Source organism: Drosophila mauritiana, chromosome 3R, assembly GCF_004382145.1.
Source record: "Drosophila mauritiana strain mau12 chromosome 3R, ASM438214v1, whole genome shotgun sequence".
In the NCBI taxonomy this organism is placed as follows: domain Eukaryota; kingdom Metazoa; phylum Arthropoda; class Insecta; order Diptera; family Drosophilidae; genus Drosophila; species Drosophila mauritiana.
The window spans coordinates 1,056,772-1,077,800 of NC_046670.1; the positions used below are offsets into that span (position 1 = coordinate 1,056,772).

The window sequence follows — 21,029 nt, forward strand, 5'->3', positions numbered from 1 at the left end:
TTCACGCACTGAATTTTGAACCGGTCAATGTAAAATGCACGCACAATGGTGAACAGTTTTACAAGAACTGTATTTGCACCGGCAACCAAACTGCACACACAATAGTAATGATGTGTGTGTGTGTTTATGTTTATGCAAGTTAACACAATCACCAAACAGACGAAATATAGTCATAAGCCTCAAGTGTTTTTCCTATTTATAGATCGAGTTTTACCTATAAGAAACTGTACCTTGTTATTAGTAGATTAAGCTTTAGAGATAAGAACTCATGCTATACTTAAGTCAGTCGATTTTTGGAGATTAGAAGCGTCGGTCGCCTCATTAAGTGCCGTCGCCTCATTAAGTGCCGTCGCCTCATTAAGTGCAGACCGCACAAGCCCTATTATAATTAATAAACCTACACTAATAAATATATTGAAAATCTATTCAACAATAATTTGCACAACTCTTTTTGCACAGCCAAAACGACACGAATTTGGCGGTAGGCAAAGAAGAAACCGAAAACGGGTGAGCTCAAGCAAAACGGGTTCAATTGCCGCTATGCGAATAGGTTTGCGATAAACGAAAAGTAGATAGGGCGAAAAGTGCAGCCACTTATGTACACAAAAAAGTGAACCGAAATTAATTAAGCTGGTTTTGAGTTCACGATAAAGAAATGTTACGGATCACGTCGGGGTCACCAAATGTTTAGGCAATGAGCTTTTTCATTGACTTTGAGAAATAGTGTGTCAATTTATAAACACGGTAAAGTAAATGTTTAAATTAATATTTCAGTTTTATTTCAATATATTTTGCCACACAGGGCTGTAGGGTATAAAACGAACGGCGGCCCGTACCGAACAGATTAAGAGTTAAAGTGCATCACAGCACTACCGGTGCGATCAACACTTAATTTGTAACTGAACTTGCTATGCAGAAGGCAAATGAGCAAGTTGCACAGAATAAAGATTAAAACAGCTGTGCTCGCTCTCTATTGAGAGAGAGGAACATATCACAAAGGGGAATGCAAAATCTATTGCTGCACAGAGCAATGTATAAGAGTGATAAATAAAATAACTCAAATTTATTATGAGCTGCTGCTGGCTGCATAATCAAACAGTGGGGGTGGCGAAAAGTTTTTGACAAGTACGTATAAACTTACACGACTAATACGAATAAAAAAAATATATCAACACATATTTCTAAAGTGTGGGCGTGCCAGTTTTGGGCTGTTTGTGGGCGTGGCAATTCATTTTTCAAAAGTGTGGTCGTGCTAGTTTGCCGCCACCTGTTATACGTAGAGGAAAAAGGGACATTAAATTCGTTGAAATTTAAGCCGCACAATACTGTGACGTCCACACTTTTGAAAAGTGTGCTGATATTTATTTACAGTTTGTCTTGTCAATTTCTATTCATTTGCCAAAAACTTTTTGCACCACCACCCTAACGCCCTAAATATATAATAGTGATGACAGTTTTGGACGGATTGTGGGGGTTAGCATGGGACAACAAGATTTCGAACAGACGGGCAAACAGATGGATATGGTTAGATCGACCCGCCAACTAAATGGTGTCGGAAAACAGCCAGAGTCTAGTATAGCTTCTAACTCTTTAGGTAACGGCTATAGCTTACCAATATATTCGCCTTGCTTAGGAGAGTTGTAAGCTTTATTATTTAGGCACCATCTTAAAGTTTTAAGACTACAATAAAATGACTTTGCGTTTCCTATAGAATTTATTTTAAATATGCGTATGACTTTTGAAATTTTATTGTTGTTGGAGAGGGTTTTTGTATATAAGAGTATGCTGAGGACTATTTACTGAGGCTGAAAATGCTTACTTCCGTGTCTTATGTGCTATTCGCTATTGCGATTACCATTATAATAATTTCTTACGTATTTTTACTCTTAAAATGCAAGCAAAAAGCATTTGTGGTAATCGGACCACAATACCAAGGAAACAAATATCAATGTTTTGATCAGGCCCCGGGGCCATATCCTTGGCCAATAATCGGAAATATAAATTTACTTGGACGATTTCAGTATAACCCATTTTACGGTTTTGGCACATTAACCAAAAAATATGGCGACATTTACTCCTTAACTCTTGGGCACACTCGCTGCATAGTGGTAAATAACGTTGATTTAATAAAAGAAGTCTTAAACAAAAAGGGAAAATACTTTGGCGGACGTCCAGATTTTTTTCGATATCACAAGCTCTTTGGCGGTGATCGAAACAACTGTAAGTTTATAAAATAAACTAAGATTTTAATTTATTTCTTCGGTAAAAAGCAAATATTTTGTCATTAAAACAATTAAAACTTTGATTTTATTTGGCCAATAACAGAAATGGCTTAACACAAAAAAGTAAACAAAATGATTAAAAAATTTGTGTGCCTCTCTATTTATACCCCCTTTACTCGTAGAGTAAATTTGTATACTAGATTCGTTGAAAAGTATTGTAACAGGAAAAAGGAAGCGTTTCCGACTATATAAAATATATATATTCTTGATCAGGATCAATAGCCGAGTAGATCTAGCCATGACCGTCTGTCCATCCTTAAAAAAAGCTTTTTGGCACGCCCACAAACCGCCCAATAATGGCACGCCTACACTTTTGGTAAACTTCTGTCTACAGTTTTGAACAATTTTGTTATTTTTAGTAACGGGTATCTCGTCTTGTTTTATTCACATGTTACAAAAACAAGAATAATCTTAAAAATAAATCAGGAAAGTTTTAGTTCAGAATAAACACGTTGTGTAATTTTCTACTCGTTCACTATGATTATTATTGGGCAAGAACATATTGGATATATTGATATATACGTACACTTTTATTCCTTGCACACATCATGGCACTTTTTAAGTTATTTTCCACATGGTGAGCAAACCATAACCTAATAAAAAGCTCTGGTCGATATGATAACCGTTACTGAGATAGTGGTATCGCAATGATTTTGTATGTCCTTGGCAGCACTACAATCTGCATGCTCTGAAGTCCCTTATATCCCAAAAGTTCAGAAACGTAAACTGTCCGTATGAAGTAGTCCGTATGAAGATCGAGATTTGACAAACTATACAATTTCTAAATTTTAGATTAAGCGTGCAAACTCTACAGATGTAGCGCAAGCTTATTTCAGAACTTTTACACGCCCACTCTAACGGCTCCAATCTGCTCAATTCTTTTATTATTTATCGTTAAAATATTTCAAGACCTTGAGCTATGTTTATACTCCCACTGGTTAAGTAACGGATATCTAATAGGCGAAGAAACGTTCTATAGCTTTGTATTTAAGTCAGTGACGAAGTACACCACATTGTGCGCAGACATTGTTGAAAAGCTTTAGAGCATAGAGAGCTTTAATGGACGTGAAACGCTTCATATACCTGTCATATACATACCTCATTATAAATCGAGTATACCCTTTCACTCTACGAGTAAGGGGTAAACATTATTTTTATTATACTAAAATTAGTTGAATTTGGATATATATAAAAAATAAAATGTAACTACTTCCGGCTGAAATCTGGGTGGAATATGAGTTAAATAGCGAAAGTGGTTTATTATTCCCGATCAAAAGGATTCGGAGCAATCTGATCAATCCATGTCCAACTTGTCTCTTTTATTGTCTTGTATATTATACAAGATAAAACTTAAGTCGATAATATAATAAAAAAAAATTACTTTTCTTAAGCTAGGAACATTTCATCATTCATGATAATTGTCCCTAATAAGGTATTTTCAATTATAAGCTATGGGAATCTTTGTCCTGATAGTAAAAATGAGACAGTGGGAATTTCCTAACGGAGCCAGACCACTGCACTAGCCTTCACATCTACTTAACCGACTGTCTGACTTGTGCTTTATTTCTCTCACCTATCTCCTTAGAAATTATTAGTAAATATTAGTAAGATAAATTATATATTAAGCAAGAGATAATGATATAGTCGAGTTCCCTGACTACTCAGCTAGTGTAAATGCAAACGCAAAATTTCTTAACTTGTCTGGGGTATCGATAGATATTGGGTGGCTTTAGGGCGTGGCAAAAATTTTTTTTTAGCAAATCGAAAAAAATTTAATAGACTAATAGGATTATGAGAAATGTCCAACAATTTGTTAGTTTTGGGCGGTTTGTGGCCGTTATAGTGGGCGTGGCAACATGCGTCAACACATTTGCGCTGCAGATTCTTTAGATTACATACTATAAGGGCATACCCTTTTACTATAGGAGTGACTTGCATGAATTGATTGACGACGGACGTCGATACGCTCGTGTTCAGACTGTGAAGAACTAAATTTTCCTTGCTTGGAAAGTGAAATAATCGGCGGATTAGTGCTCTGTGGAAGTGGTGTTCGTATTGTTGGCGGTTGTCACTGCTACGGTCTGTGCAAAGACACTAGAATAACAAGATGCGTAACGGCCATACAAATTTTTGGCACGCGATTTTTTGGCCGTGGCTCTAGAGGTGGCTCCAGGCTCTCTTGAGTTTTTGTTCGAGATAGAAAGAGCGGAGAGCGCTACAGCAAACAGCTCTTTTCTACGCATACAGTGATATCATACAACTGTATGTGTGCACACGTATGCTCATGTATTGTAAATTTGACAAAATATGCCCTTCACCTTAGAAGTTCGTTGACTTTAAATATATATTATTTTTTATCAATTGGCACCATGCGAAAAATTCTTGTTTTGCATTGCCTCAACGTTATTATTATTTAAATAAAGCTTAGAAATAGTAATAGACGAATCTATGTACATCACAAAATAAATTTCGAAAATGACTTTATATTAGAATACTTGTCATTAGGGTATTCAGCTTGCGGCGTGAGAAAAATTAATAAGGCAATGATTGTTGAGTGCTTGTGTCCGCACTTCGTGCCTGACGATTTGACTTTTGCAACGAACTGTTTTCATATTTTTATTTATTTTATTAATTTTTATTTTCTACTACGTATTATTATTTTTTATGAAATATTATTATGAAATATTATTATTTTTATTATTTATTAATAAAATTATTATTTTTATTATTTATTAATAAAATAATTATTTTTTTATGAAATTAAAAAATAATTATTATTTTTATGAAATATTTATTTCTCAATGTTATGTCTTCTTTTTGGAAAATTTATGTTTCAAATTACAGTAGTTATAATAATTTCCTTTGTATTTGCTTTAATTATTATTATAATAATTATTATAATAGTCAGGGAATTTTTATTTTATTTCATCATATTGCTACGAAATTAACCACAACTCCAAATATGTAAATTCGTTTCTTCGATCAGAATTGATTTCGGCCCGAAAATCGTCTTCTAGCACAACACGCACACAAATACGCGTTCTCGTCTCTTGTTTTTACTCACACAAGCAAGCAAATTCTATTTTTACATTTCTTACGCTCTCAGCGTGAGCGAGCGGAAAGAGAGCAAATTTGGCCTTCACCAAAAAAGTGGCTGCATAGTGCCAAACGAATGTATGGCCGTTACGCATCTTGTTATTCTAGTGTCTTTGGTCTGTGTCTAGTTACGGTTCAGTCAAAGACACTAGAATAACAAGATGCGTAACGCCATACGAATTTTTGGCACCCGATTTTTTCGCCGTGGCACTAGCGGTGGCTCAAGGCTCTCACGAGTTTTTGTTCGAGAGAGAAAGAGCGGAGAGCGCTACAGCGAACATGTTTTTTCTACGCATACAGTGATAGCAGACAACTGTATGTGTGCACACGTATGCTCATGCATTGTAAATTTGACAAAATATGCCCTTCACCTTAGAAGTTCGTTGACTTTAAATCTATATTATTTTTTATCAATTGGCACAATGCGAAAAATTCTTGTTTTGCATTGCCTTAACGTTATTATTATTTAAAAAAAGCTTAGAAATAGTAATAGTATATAACAAAATAAATTTCGAAAATGACTTTATATTAGAATACTTGTCATTAGAGATATGACTTTTGCAATAAACAGTTTTCATATTTTTATTTATTTTATTAATTTTTATTTTCTACTACGTATTATTTTTATGAAATATTTATTTCTCAATGTAAAGTCTTCTTTTTGGAAAATTTATGTTTCAAATTACAGTAGTTAATTGCTTTAATTATTTAGTATATTTATTAAGTCATTTGACTTAATATGATTTATGTAAATGAACAATTTTTATTATTTAAAATGCACATTAGATTCAGCTGTCTTTCAGTTTAAGTTTTTTTTATATTCCAATTTGATATTTTTAAAAAGCGCTCGATTTGATCATATTGCTACGAAATTGGTCAAAACTTCAAATATGTAAATTTAATTCTTCGATCAGAATTGATTTCGCCCCGAAAATCGTCTTCTAGCACAATACGCCCACATATACGCGTTCTCGTCTCTAGTTTTTAGTCACACAAGCAAGCAAATTCTATTTTTAGATTTCTTACGTTCTCAGCGTAAGCGAGCGGAAAGAGATCAATTTTGGCCTTCACCAAAAAAGTGGCTGCATAGTGCCAAACCAATGTATGGTCGTTACGCATCTTGTTATTCTAGTGTCTTTGCTCTGACCGTCCATGTGAACGTCGAGTTCTCAGAAATTATAAAATTTGAAAATTTCTATCGATTTGCAATACAAATTTTTGGTCCGGCCACTCCACTCATATTTTATTCGATTCATTATATTTTTCAATTATGAAAATTCTTCATTCCACTAACGGAGTAATGGGTATGTGATAGTCGGGGAACATGCAGTCTACTTTGCGCGTGGCCGATAATCATACATAATCATAATTAAAATAATTAACACATATGTATGTATCAACTAAATTTTAAGGTTTTTGTTTTCAGATGGTTACTAGTTAATTGATATTGCTATAAGTTAGAAGCGGAATCAAATTAAAAATTGATTCTCTCTTATCTTTCGATAAGAGCTAAAAGTACGCCCCCATTTTACTATAGCTGAAGGTTTCTAGATTCGTTGAAAAGTATGTTACAGGCAGGAGGAAGCGTATAATACATATAAAATATATATAGTGACATATTCACTCTTCATGTAAAAAGCTAAATCCGATCTTTTGTAAAGCTTCACTCTTTAAAAGCTTCACAAATAACATTCTCCCAAGACCAACCGCTTAACGGTAACAAGCTTAATGATCCGATAAGCTCGAAATATAAAGCTATGTAAAACTGAAAAAGGTTTGCTGGGCCGAAAGAATATTTGTAAATTAGTATATAACTGATCTCTGGTCAGTTAAATCATTCACCAAAAAAGTTTATTATATATTCTTGATCAGGATTAATAACCGAGTCGACCTGGCCATGTCCGTATGAACATCGAGAACTATAAAGGTTGAGATTCAGCATACAGGATCTAGAGACAAAGACGCAGCGCAAATTTGATGACCCATGTTGCCACGCCCACTTTAACGCCCTAAAACTCCCACGCCCACATTTTTGATATTTTTTTCCATAATTTTATTAGTCTTGTAAGCTTCTACCCATTTTCCAAACAACTTTGTTTAGTCGTGTAAATTTCTATCGATTTGCCAAAAACCTTTTTGCCATCCCCTAAATGCCCTTGAACGACCCGGTCAAGTCCACACCTTGGAACAATTTTTAAATTTTTTCTCTTTTTATTCGCCGATATTGCTATTGATATTGCTAATATGTATTGCAAATCGATAGAAATTTACTAATTTTATAGTTTCTGAGAACTCGACTTTCACATGGACGGTCAGACGGGCAGGGCCAGATAGACTTCGCTGTTGATGCTGATCAAGAATATACAGCTGTGTTCATAAATATATCAGTGCAAGGAGAACAAGGAAATACAGAGGTATTTCCCTTTTCGGAATCGACTTTTTATTCCACTTATTTTTTGTTAAATGGAATGTTTAGATAGGGAAAAAAAGGAAATCCATTTAGTTTTTCATGATATCCTTTTTTTATTTACATTCTTGACCAAATTCACAACTTTTAGGCTGTTCATAAGAATAGCAGTGTCTAGTTTTGTCCAACGTAAAGTCTTGAAATTATCATTATTTTCTAAAAAGTGTATTTGGTTATGTTAATTCGTATATTTAAAAGGGCAATAAATTAAAAAAAAAAATAAAAAAAATTATATTTTTGTGGGTAGAGGACAGGAATGCTCCCAGGAGAAAAAAATTCTCAAGCTAAGAAAGGAAGGATAAGCATATAAGGACATTCAAAAAACCCTTGAATACCATTATATATAAATGGAAGCCCGAAAACCGTGGTAACATACTCAAAACCACATATATACAGGATCGACGCATAGTTCGATATAGCAAAGCCTATCCTTTTGCATCCTTTATGGACATATAGTCTGAGCTGATCCTGGAAATCTGAGACGTTACAATTCGGAGACGACTACTGAATCAAAATGTAAGTGCGAGGAATCCACGGAAGGTTCCCCCACTTAGACCAAGGCGTATTAGGTCATGGTTAAGCTTCGCTAAAATGGCCAGTCTCCAAATGGCGTAATATCCTTTGGACTGATGGGTCAAAAAAGAGTGCTATTTGGTGGAACTGGTTCACTACAGTATAAAGATTAAAACAGCTGTGCTCGCTCTCTATTGACAGAGAGAGGAACAGGGCATAAAGGGGAATGCAAAATCTATTGCTGCACAGAGCAATGTATAAGAGCAATGTATATGATGAGCTGTTGTTGGACTAAAGAGATGCGATTAGAAATAAAAGTTTGAAAGCGTGAAGACTCATCTCGAATCCAGGACAACACCACAGCAGAATCTGAATAGCAATAAACTGGGCATGAAAATAAGCCAAGCTGCGGGACTTTGGGAACCGTGAGGGTCTTCATTGGAGCCACACGAGATTTGGCGCAGAAAAGGTTGGGTACTCGATGACTTTGAGACATGGAGACTATGTAGATGCATTCTCCATATGCGTCAATGCTGGCATCACTAAGTCCATGGATTTCGACCACGCTATTGGGTACCAGTGCGAGACGAGGAAACTGCGACTTCTGGGTGAGAAGATATCAGCAGACAACTTTAGCCAAGCAGAATGAAGCACCGAAAGTAAACTTTCGTCCCAGTCAAGTTTTTCTCTCCAGATTTGTTGCAGCAGGATTTTGGCGAGGCAGATAAGACCAAGAGAGTAATTGCAGACAGGACCAAGCGCTTGCTGGATTTTAGAACTGCTTTTAAGGGCGATGTGGAGAATAACAGAATATCCGAGATTGAATCCCAGGCGATACCCAAAGTTTTGGTAATGTCGCTGCCATCATCAAATTTGAGAAAGGAATCCTTTTCTGAATCGGAATCTGCTTCAAAGTATCAGGATCATTTTAGCACAATTTTCTTAATTTAAAATTACCTTTATCCAGTAATCCTATGGTCTGTCGCATCTCCAAGACTTCTTCGGTTGAGTTACCTCCTGTGGTGAGGTCATCGACATAAAAGTCTCGTAGAAGAATTTTAGAGCCAATTGGAAACTACGTTTTTTCGTCTTCTGCTAGCTGCTGCATGGCTCTGACAGATAGAAATAAATCTGTCTTTGTTCCGTAGGTGACGGTATCAAGCTGAAATACTTGTACTTCTTTCGGGGGTGTGTCACGCTACAAAATGCATTGTAAGTAACTGTCCGGTTCCTTGACCCGTACACATCGGTACATCTTGCTGATGTCACCAGTTAAAGCAACAAGAACGTTAAAAACTGTAAAAAAGTGTGAAACAGTTTGGGCTGCAAGGTGGGGCCTGCCATGAGTATTTCGTTTAAAGAGTATTTAGAAGAAGTTTTGGCAGAGCCATCAAAGACAACACACAGCTTAGTTGTTGTGCTGTCTTCCTTTAAGTACTATAAGTACTCGTGAATAAAGGCTGAATACTTCCCTTTGAGCTGGCGATGGCGTTCAAGTTTGTTTTCCAGATTTTAAAAACGGCGATAGGCTTGTCGTTAGGAATCTCCCAGCACTTCGGGGCTGCGCTTTGCAGGAAGTCGAACTGAATATTCTCCAGATGGAAGCCTAGAAAATGTAGACTTGAAGTGGGCCTCGCAGTCGAGTTCTTCCTTTGTGCGCTTAAAAACGGATTAAGCAATGGTTTCTGTCTTTTGTATTTCCTCCAGACGGATACCATCGTCATGCATTTGAGGAGCATTTGATTGAACGGTTAATGATGAAGCCTTATTAGGGTTGGAACAGTGACAATCCATACAAAACGAGTTTTTTTGAGGATGGAAAGTCCATCGGACAATTCAAAGAAAGACGCTCAGATGGCAAAGTCAACCCCAATTCACCCGTATACGTCAGTTTGGACTACGAAAAAACAAACGTCCAAGACAAGGTCGGCATAAAAAAAAAAACAGAGTTGATTAGCGCAGAAGATGGTGACAGCGATGATGACCGGAATAACTTGTAGCCAAGGGCCGTTCACAGCAGTATGGAATTAATGATGCAGTATGAAATTATATTGTGAATTAATTTGTCAGATAGAAAGTATTCGTTTCATACTTGTCCTGGCCGCACAGTTAAAAATACATTCGAACCAAATGGATGTCTGTGCAGCTTATAAAAATAGACAGACAGACACATGCAACAGCCACTCGGACTTCGAGCCAAAGATTATGCGGATCACGTGCGTTTGCTAATGAAGGCAATTTACGGCATTAAAGAGTTTGGCAGAGAGTGGAACTGTAAATTGGATGTACAAACAAGCCATGTCTATACATGAACGCCATCTTGCGCTTATTCTTGTATATGTGGACAATCTGATCATAACTGGTCAAAAATGATCTCATGAGCATAAAGGCAAACTCGCTCAATCGTTCAAATACGTAGATCGCAGACAATTGCACATTTTTCTTGGATTTAAAGTTCAGCGAGAATGCGAGCTCGGCAAGATAAAGCTAAGTCGGAGCCAGTATATTGAGAATCTGCTTCAGTGACACGGCATTAAGGATTTTTAAGCAGCTGTAACTCCACTGGATGCAGTGTCTAAATTGGTAACAAGGATCGCCACAGTGAGCACTGGGCAGGAGTAAAACATGTACTCAGACATTTGGCATCGAAAAGGATATAAAATTATATTATAAAATTATGTCGATGCTGACTGGTGAGGTGACAAATAATAATACCTATGATATATGCCTGGAAAACTGATTTCGTGAATATCTGAAAAAACAACGCAGTGTAGCTCTCAGCAGTACATAAGCGAAATACATGGCTTTAAAATCTGCTTGCAGAGAGGCGATTTCATTTATACGGCTTGTATTGTCTGCAGAGTATCTGGAACACCGACAATAATGAATACTGACAGTTTAAGCATACCGAAACGTATTGATATTAGGTAACATTTTGTAAGAGATATTGCTAGGAAAGGGCAGATTATTTTAAAGTATCTTTTAACCAAACAGATTATAGCAGATATATATAAACGAAGAACCTTCAGAGACAGCATTGTGAGCTTACCAAGATATTATGTTTGTATTGAAATATGTATAATATGTGAGCTTACATTGAGGAAGGATATTAAAACTAAGAAAGCACTTCAATCTCTAACACATAATATGTATAAATATTAACAACTGTAGTCACTAAAAGAATCGAATAAAGATGATTCCATTCCATGCACACATACAGTTGTCTGCTATCACTGTATGCGTAGAAAAGAGCTGTTCGCTGTAGCTCTCTCGCTCTCGAACAAATATTCGACAGAGCCTGGAGCAACCTCTAGAGCCACGACGAAAAAATCGTGTGTCAAAAAATCGTATGACGTTACGCATCTTGTTATTCTAGTGTCTTTGCAGGGACCGTACACGTACGATACAGCTAAACGTCATTACATTAGCAGCAACCGGTTTAAAGGCAACTAACGAAACCGAAATTTTTGTAAGAAAACTAACACAGCAAATAATATAAAATACCGTAACAAAATATAACAAATGAAAAGATCACAAAAGTGATTTAATCCATTCCAAATTTACAATTCCTACGGACCTTCCAAATTAAAAGGAAAAAAACAGCCTTGAGGCAGTACCGCTGTCTTGGAGTGGAGCTTTCGTTTCCGCTCTTCTTGTCGCACGGCCTACTCGGCCACTTGGGACGGCCACTCCGCCTCAGGCACCTCCTTTCATCGTTGCTCGTTCAACAACGCCTGCCTGCGGGGGCAAGGTCGCGGCCGTGGTTGCCGCGTCTCCGGACAATACATTTGCCGCGGCAGCTTCGCTGGTGGCACCAGGCTCTCCTCTTCCGGGTTCTCCTCCTTCGGAATGCTATATTCGAGTTCCCCGATTGTCAGATACCCGTTACTCAGATAGTGGGAATGCGAACGCGAAATTTCATATTATTTTATATGGTTGATAGATATTGGGAAAAAAAAATTAAAAATAGTTTAAAAGTGTGGGAGTGACCCTTCTGGACGTTTTGTAAGTGAAAGGAGGGGCACAGTGTTTTTGGTATACCGATAAAAATTGGCAAGACAAACAATGAAACGAAGAAAAATCCAAACATTTTTTAAAGCGTGGGCGTGGCAGTTCTGGCCGGACTTAGGGCGTTTGAGTGGGCGTGGCAAAAAGACTTTTGGCAAATCGTTAAAAATTTACTAGACTAATAAAGTTTTAAAAAATTTTGAAAAGTGTGGGCGTGGCAGCTATGGGTTCTTTTCGGGCTTTAGAGTGGGCTTGGCAAAACGTTGTTGTTGTGTGAACCTCAACCATCTACCTTATATAGTCCCCGAGATCTCGACATTCATACGAACAGACGGTCATGGGCAGATCGACTAGGCTATTGATCCTGATCAAGAATGTATATAATCTATGTGGTCGGAAACACGAACTTTGTTTACTTTTCAACGATGATTTATATACAAATGGAGGTGGTGATTTACAAAGTTAACCAACTCAAATATGTCTTTAAATAAGGTTCAATTGATGTTTAACAAATTGATATTTAACAAAATTGGTAATAAGATATTGAAAAATTTAAAAGTCGCGCGGTGACTGACTATAGTAAATAACGAAAAATAAGCATTTTTTTCTACGCTACATAAAGATCCATTACAGGTAGGATATACAGGAATTTTAAAAACCTTGGCCAAGGTGAAAAGACTTAACCATTGGAAATTACTATTACAAATAAAAGACTACATAAAATCGCCCAGCATACAAAGACTTCGATGAGTATGACCGATACCCCATGCATCACCATCGTCTGTGACTTCATTAAATATTTCGTTGCAATACCGATAGCAAATGAAAGCGCATGAACTGGAGGCGGCGGAAAAATCCAATTATTACGACCGCAGGATTGGGTCTGTGGTCCGTTGGTCGATGTGGCGAAGTTTGATGTTTTCTGGGTGGTGACAGCTGTTCGGGGTAGCTTCATTTCACTTGAACTTTATTTATTTCCGGGGTGGTGAATACTAACTCAAAAACTAACAAAATGAGACGCGGGACCGTGGGACTTGCGGGCTCGAATGAGGGAGAGCGAGAAGGCGAAGAGAGCATAGCGAAAGCTCGCGCACAAGCACTGGCCGCTCACAAGCACTGGCCGTTCAAAAGCAAAGAGCGGAGAGCGCTACAGCGAACAGCTCTTTTCTACGCATACAGTGATAGCAGACAACTGTATGTGTGCACACGTATGCTCATGCATTGTAAATTTGACAAAATATGCCCTACACCTTAGAAGTTCTTAGACTTTAAATCTATATTATTTTTGATCAATTGCCACCATGTGAAAAATTCTTGTTTTGCATTGTCTTAACGTTATTATTATTTAAATATAGCTTAGAAATAGTAATAGCCAAATCTATGTACATAATATCACAAAATAAATTTCAAAAATGGCTTTATATTAAAATATTTGTCATTAGAGTATTCAGCTTGCGACGTGTGAAAAATTAATAAGGCAATTATTGTTGAGTGCTTGTGTCCGCACTTCGAGCCTCAAGATATGACTTTTGCAATAAACAGTTTTCATATTTTTATTTATTTTATAAATTTTCATTTTCTACTACGTATTATTTTTATGAAATATTTTTTTCTCAATGTAATAATTTCTTTTTGGAAAATTTATGTTTTAAATTACAGTAGTAATATTAATTTACTATTTAGTATATTCATTAAGTCATTTGACTTAATAATAAGGTATGTAAATGATCCATTCTTATTATTTAACATTCAAATTAATATCAGTTGAATTATTTTGTTATATTCCAATTAGATTTTTTTAAAAAAGCTTCCAATTTTTTATTTTTTTTTGCTCAATAGACTCGAACTTTGGGAAACTAAAGGCACCATCTGATCTTTTTTTAATATTTGTAAAATACACATTAAAGTTTTTGAAATTTATTTCAAAATAATAAAAAACAAATGTGTATAAAAAATTTATTGTTGAGCAATGCTTTAAGTGCACAAATGAAAGTAAGCAAGCTTTCTCATTATGGTTTTATGTAAATAATGAGTTTTATATTTGTAGGATATTTACTGTTTAGCACAATTGTTTATCTTAGTAATATTTTGATATTATAATAGTTTGCTTATTATATAAGGTATTTAATAAAAAGATGACTCGTGCCAACACTTCTTGATCTCCGGACATACGACGACTACACAACTTTGCCTTACTCCGGACACGACAACTTTCGGCTTTAAGATCTTTTAACTACACAACTCGCTTTGTTCTACTTCGACTCTCTCTATGCTTGTCCTATTTTCTTATATCTACTTGCGCTCACGACGCTACCCTTTGCTATGATTATCGATCATCGCATATCGATAACTATTGTTTCATTCGGCCATCCTGATCACTGTCGTCTGACCCAGACGTCCATAGATCTTCATTTGTAGACGCGTACTTCCACAGCTTCATATTTTCTGCACATGTTGCAGTTATTGTAGGGCCTTCCACCTGAGCTGCTTTCCGTACATCGTATCGGCCGTTTCTTTTTACCTTTTTTACATGATATGGCCCGAGAAAACTACTAGCTAGTTTTTTGCCAGTCACAAACTGAGTTCGTTTAGTAGCCACCAGATCTCCTTCTTTATAGGTACGCTCGCCCTTGCGGTCTATATACTTTTGCTGCGCCTGCTGAATATGTGTTTTTACCTCCTTGCGTAATTCAGCTCTCTCGGCGTCGAAGTCTGTCACCAGCTCTTCTTCTAGAGTAGTTAGTATATTGTCACTAACCTTATTCCTCATGTTTACTCCAAACATTACTTGAAGGGGCGTCTTCTTTGTGGAGCAATGAATATGGGCATTGATTGCTTTCTGCACTTTGGATACATGCTTGTACCACTTTGAAGTGTCATCAAATGATAACTTGCTGATTATTGATAGAATTCATCTGTTGACTCGCTCTATCTAACCGTTGCCGCAAGCAACTTCTGTTGTTGTCCAAACGTGTTCAATACCATTTGACTTGGTATATTCTTCAAAGCTGTTTGAGGTAAATGCCACGCCCCTGTCACTAATACTGCGTTGCGGCTGACCAATTAGACCATTCCTCCAACTTTTTTACAACTTCATCGGTGCCGATGCTCTTAGTGGTGAAAAGCCATACGAATTTGGAACATCCATCTACGATTGCAAATATGTATTTGTAGCCATTTGACGTTGAATCCATGGGCCCCAAGTGATCGATGTGGAGGGTATGAAGTGGCTTATCTCCCTTTTCAATGCAGTTCAAAAATCCCTCTGGCTTTCCCAACTTCTGGTTGACAATAGTGCACTTAACGCAAGTGTTAATCAGCTACTTTTCTTTCCATGTGTGGTATCCAGAACTGCTGCTGTAGTGTGTGAATTTTTTTTTGCAATGCAAAATGGCCAACACTGTGTGCATCCGCTATAACTTCATGCTCAATTGTTTTGGATACGACCAACAAGTCACTACCGTTCATGGTTTTGTATAAAACTCCACCTTTCAGCTTAAAATTTTCATACGGCTGCAATTTTAATATTTCTGATATAGCTTTAATGTAGTTATCCTTTTCCTGGGCAACTTTTAATCTAGCTGCGACTTCTGAAGTTATGGCAAAACCATCTTGTGGATATCGGCTGAGACTGTCAACGTGCTTCATCCTGCTGCCGGAGCGATGCTCGACTTCGAAATTAAAGTCCTGCAGAGCAAGTATCCACTGTGCAACTCCTCGTGGCACATCTTTTTTCCCTATTGTTTGTGAAATGTACGCCTAGCAGGTAGTAGCGTAATTTCTGCACGGCAAGATACGCTGCTTTAACCTCCAGAATGTTGCTGTGGCGCTTTGAATCGCTCTGCGACGTCTTTTTGCTCCAATAAAATACTGGATGTTGCTGCTTGTCAAACTCCTGTGTCAATACTGCAGTATATGCTTAGTACAGGTTCTGATGACAATGAATTTTTTAGACAGCTTATAGCGTTTAGTTATTCTGCCTCCATCTTAAAAAGCACGTCTTTTTTTAACAAGTTAGTTAACGGGCGAGCGATCTGAGCGTAATCTCGAATGAATTTGCGGAAAAATCCGGTCAACCCCAAAAAAGATTGGACTCCTTTTATGTTCTTTGGACATTTGAACCTCTGCACAGCTTGCGTCTTCTCTTGTCCTGGTCGAATCGTGCCCATTTCCACGGTGTGGCCCAGAAAGTCAATTCTGTTCTTAAGAAAGTGTCACTTACTCCATTTGATTTTTAGATTAAACTTGGCTGCTTGATTTAGAACCTCTCTCAACTTTGACATGCATTCCTCGTTTGTGTTTGCGTATATGATAATGTCGTCAATGTTCAACTGGAGTACGTCCTGCATAATCAAGTCTTCAAATACGCAACTGACAAAATGATTGAAAACGGCCGGCCGGCAAAAACCATATTGCGCTGTAAACTTGCGGCTGGACTCCTCAATTGGTACGTGGAGGAAGCTATTATCCAGATCCATAACTACGAACACGTTTGCGGACTGAAGCTGTTCCAGCACATCATCCATGCGTGGCACTAGGAAGCAGTCCTTAAGTACCATACTATTTAATTGACTAAAGTCAACGCAGATCCTGTCCGTGCCATCCTTCTTCTTGACCACGACGACTCAACTGGCAAAGTTCGATGAAGATTTGCGCACAATGCCATCCTGCAACCAGGCGTCAACTTGTTTTCTGATCGACTCGTATTCCACAGCTGAGTGACGGCTTGGTTGATAACGAAATGGTTTTGTACGCTTCTCTAGCACGATCTTCATCGATACCGGGCATTCAGCGTTGTTTTCAGCTGACTTGTATTCTGCTATCATTGACTCGATCATCGGCTTGTACTGTGGAGAAGCATCTATGTTACTACCAGTCTCAACAATATTGTACATACTCTTTTGATTCAGCGCATTCCGGCCGCGCTGACGCCTTTGTAAAGATGAATTCCCCGTCATTCAAAGTTACGCAGAACTGCGATGCAAAGTCAAAGCCAAGTATTACGTCGTTCTCGATGTGATTGTTTGGTATCACAACAAACTTTTGTACGGCTTCGATCCCGTACTCTGCCCATAAATGAACCTAGCGGCTGGGTCTTAGCGTTTCCAAGGCCTCGTAAAGCGGAATAACACTTCTGCATTACAGTACTTTGAAGTTTATTGTACATAGACTGACATACGATTAACACATCGGATCCTGTGTCCACAAGGCAGGCGACCTCTGTACCGTTCAGCAAAACTACTTTTAAGCGCTTAGTATCTTTTACGACTTGAACTTTTTACAGCTTGTGGACAATTTGAAGATATATGACCGCTGCCTGCACATTTAAAACCTTTTGTTTCTGCCTTGCTGTCTTTTCTCATGTGTTCATTAGAGCCGCAGTTGTAGCAACGAATACTTTTTCCATTGGTTATATTTTTTCTGAAACCACTGTATTGCTTTTGCGGTTTTTCGGTAACACACTTGCTCTCGTACAACTCATATTTTTCCAACAGTTCGATTTATGATTTGCTGCCGTACAATGCAAATTTGAACTCGTTTTTAATATCCAGCCCGTCAACTATATAAGCGATAATAGACTCAACATCGACTTGTCCAAGCGCTGCAATTTTTTTCATTGTTAGCATGTATTCGTGCATGCTTTCGTCGCTCCTCTTCTTCCTGTGCGTCAACTTTGCATGTACATCGGCACTTTTCCACGCGCGCTTAAATTCGCCAATTAGGGCATTTTTAAGTTGCCCATATGTGCTCACCAACTCTGACTCCAGAAACAACTTGGCCATTTTAACCATTTTTCCTCGTGCCTGCACATATCGTTGTTTTTCCGTAAGCTCATACGCATCTGCATTCTGCTAAAAATTTTCAAAATTGTCTGCAGTCACTTTCAACTCTTTCTGGGTAATCTCATCAGCTTGAATCTTAAGAGTAAGCAGCTGAATTATTTGTTGCAGACTTCTATTATTCTCTGCTTGCATCTCTTTTTTTCCGTCTCCACACACTTCTGATAGACGCTGCTCTTCTGCATTTTCATTTTCGTCTCCTCGCTTTGCCGACGATCGTGTAACGGCACCATATCGCTATCCCTTTCTCTCCTCCTCACTCATGCTTTCGTATTCGCGCGAGTTAAGTCGTGGTCTGAGGATTCCTGCTTCTTTTTATGTTAATCGCGAGGAGGATTTTCGATATTGAAGTAAGTCGCTCGAAGTTCGGTAACAGAATGAATTTTATTTACAGAATAATTTTCCTCTTAGCCTAGCGTACAATTCTTTTTGTTCTGCGAAATCCCTTGCGTTGTCGCTTTTCGCCCGGATGCCCCTTCCAGTGCTTCGGTTTGATTCTTGGAATCCTGACTCCGCTGATCCAGTGTGGGTTGATGACTTCGCTGCGGTGTGTGTCCGGGTTGAGTGTCTCATAAGTAGGTCGCTGCCCGTGGGGGTTTCGGGGGAGGTGAAGGCATGCTTGTGCCGTCACTGATAACTCGCGCTTCTAGAAATTTCCGACCGACGACAACAAACTTGCGAAATTTCACAACTTTTTATTTACAACTTTACAACTTTCTGCACTTTACAAATGGGTCAACTTTTAATTGTTTTATCGGTTGAGCCCCCAAATGTAGGATATTTATTGTTTAGCACAATAGTTTATCTTAGTAATATTTTGATATTATAATAGTTTGCTTATTATATTAGGTATTTAATAAAAAAATGACTCGTGCCAACACTTCTTGATCTCCGGACATACGACGACTACACAACTTTGCCTTACTCCGGACACGACAACTTTCGGCTTTAAGATCTTTTAACTACACAACTTTCAACTCGCTTTGTTCTACTTCGACTCTCTCTATGCTTGTCCTATTTTCTTATATCTACTTGCGCTCACGACGCTACCCTTTGCGATGATTATCGATCATCGAGTATCGATAACTATCGTTGCATATATATTACACATAATTTATTATCAACATAAATATAAATATGTAAACGGTGGCTAATTCGAGCGGCGATTTTAACAAACGAATTTAAAAACTTTAAAATTATAATAGTCAGGGCGTGAGTTCTTAATTATTATTTTATTTAATCATATTGCTAGGAAATTTTCCAAAACTCCAAATATGTAAATTCGTTTCTTCGATCAGAATTGATTTCGGCCCGAAAAGCACAACACGCACACATACACGCGTTCTCGTCTTTTGTTTTTACTCACATAAGCAAGCAAATTCTATTTTTAGATTTCTTACGCTCTCAGCGTAAGCGAGCGGACAGAGACCAATTTTGTCCGACACCAAAAAAGTGGCTGCATAGTGCCAAACCATTGTATGGCCGTTACGCATCTTGTTATTCTAGTGTCTTTGGTTCGAGCCACCACCGGTGATAATCCATCCAAAACGAGTTTTTTGGAGAATGGGAAGTCCATCTGCCAATTTTATTTGAAAAAGACTAGCGCTTATCAGCAAGTAAATTTTTTGGGGCCTGAAGAATTAGGGGCCAAGCTAAGATTAGCTGGTATTTTCCAGTCCTCAGAATTTACAGTTAGGTTGGGCTGTTTGTCCGTGATAGTAGAGCTACCAAAGGTGCGATGTTGGCAACGAATGTAGCAATTTGTTGTGCTTACTTCCACAAATACGACAGCGATCGGTATTACAATGTCGTAGGTGATGTCCACTCTTAAGGCAGTTTTGGCATAAAGCCAACCTTTTTGCCTCCTGTAAGCGATCTTGAGGCGACATGCCCCCCAGTATTGGGTTTTTATTGATGACAGTGGAAAACATCGACATAAAATCTGTGTATTCTATAAAAATTCCGCTAAAGGTTGGTAGCTTCAGGTCATTCGGTCGTCGAAATAGAGAACCAGAAGACCACTCAGTTCCTGGACCTTGACGCATAGTAGAACAAGCAATCTCTCGCACTTTGCGTCTACTTAGTGTTTGAACTGGTCACGCAATTCGCTTCCCATTTGATTGAGATCCAGTTCCTCCAGGGAATCGTGAGCCAAGTTGAACGAAGCCTCTGTTTGGTTTATTAAATCCAGCTTTAAATGCAGGCCATCATCATTCTGGCAAGTGACCGACTCGGTGGTTAATCCTGCAGCCATTTTTTTAGCGTCGACAAATATGGAATTTTCCTTGTGCTTTAAAAATGTTATTCTGTCAGCTGGAAAACTGACTGTGTTGTTGTTTGACATTTTAATTTATTTTAATAATTCACGCACTGAATTTTGAACCGTTCAATGTAAAATGCACGCACAAAGGTCAACAGTTTTACAAGAACTGTATTTGCACCGGCAACCAAACTGCACACACAATAGTAATGATGTGTGTGTGTGTTTATGTTTATGCAAGTTAACACAATCACCAAACAGACGAAATATAGTCGTAAGCCTCAAGTATTTTTCCTATTTATAGATCGAGCTTTACCTATAAGAAACTGTACCTTGTTATTAGTAGATTAAGCTTTAGAGATAAGAACTCTTGCTATACTTAAGTCAGTCGATTTTGGGAGATTAGAAGCGTCGGTCATCGCCACGTACTTACAATTCGCCTCATTAAGTGCAGACCGCACAAGCCCTATTATAATTAATAAACCTACACTAATAAATATATTGAAAATCTATTCAACAATAATTGGCGCCCAAACGGATATAAAAACCTACGATAACTGAAT

At 37.8% G+C, this 21,029-nt stretch overlaps 2 protein-coding genes across 3 annotated transcripts in view; both read left to right on the forward strand.

Annotated features, from left to right (window-relative positions):
• The first annotated feature begins 1,795 nt into the window (after positions 1 to 1,795).
• The window catches only part of LOC117142388 (cytochrome P450 307a1), a 28,327-nt gene continuing 9,093 nt past the window's right edge, over positions 1,796 to 21,029 (forward strand). Inside the window, exon 1 of one of the 2 annotated variants that reach the window (XM_033306330.1) lies at positions 1,796 to 2,220. In XM_033306330.1, the coding sequence (XP_033162221.1) occupies positions 1,812 to 2,220 (409 nt within the window). In that variant the 5' untranslated portion in view covers positions 1,796 to 1,811. The remainder of the gene's footprint in view (positions 2,221 to 21,029) is intronic. The other variant, XM_033306331.1, reaches the window with a different exon arrangement.
• LOC117142390 lies at positions 8,891 to 9,374 on the forward strand. Its single transcript, XM_033306332.1, has 2 exons — positions 8,891 to 8,966; positions 9,035 to 9,374. The coding sequence occupies exons 1-2, from the start codon at positions 8,909 to 8,911 to the stop codon at positions 9,307 to 9,309; spliced, it is 333 nt and encodes a 110-aa protein (XP_033162223.1). The 5' UTR covers positions 8,891 to 8,908; the 3' UTR covers positions 9,310 to 9,374.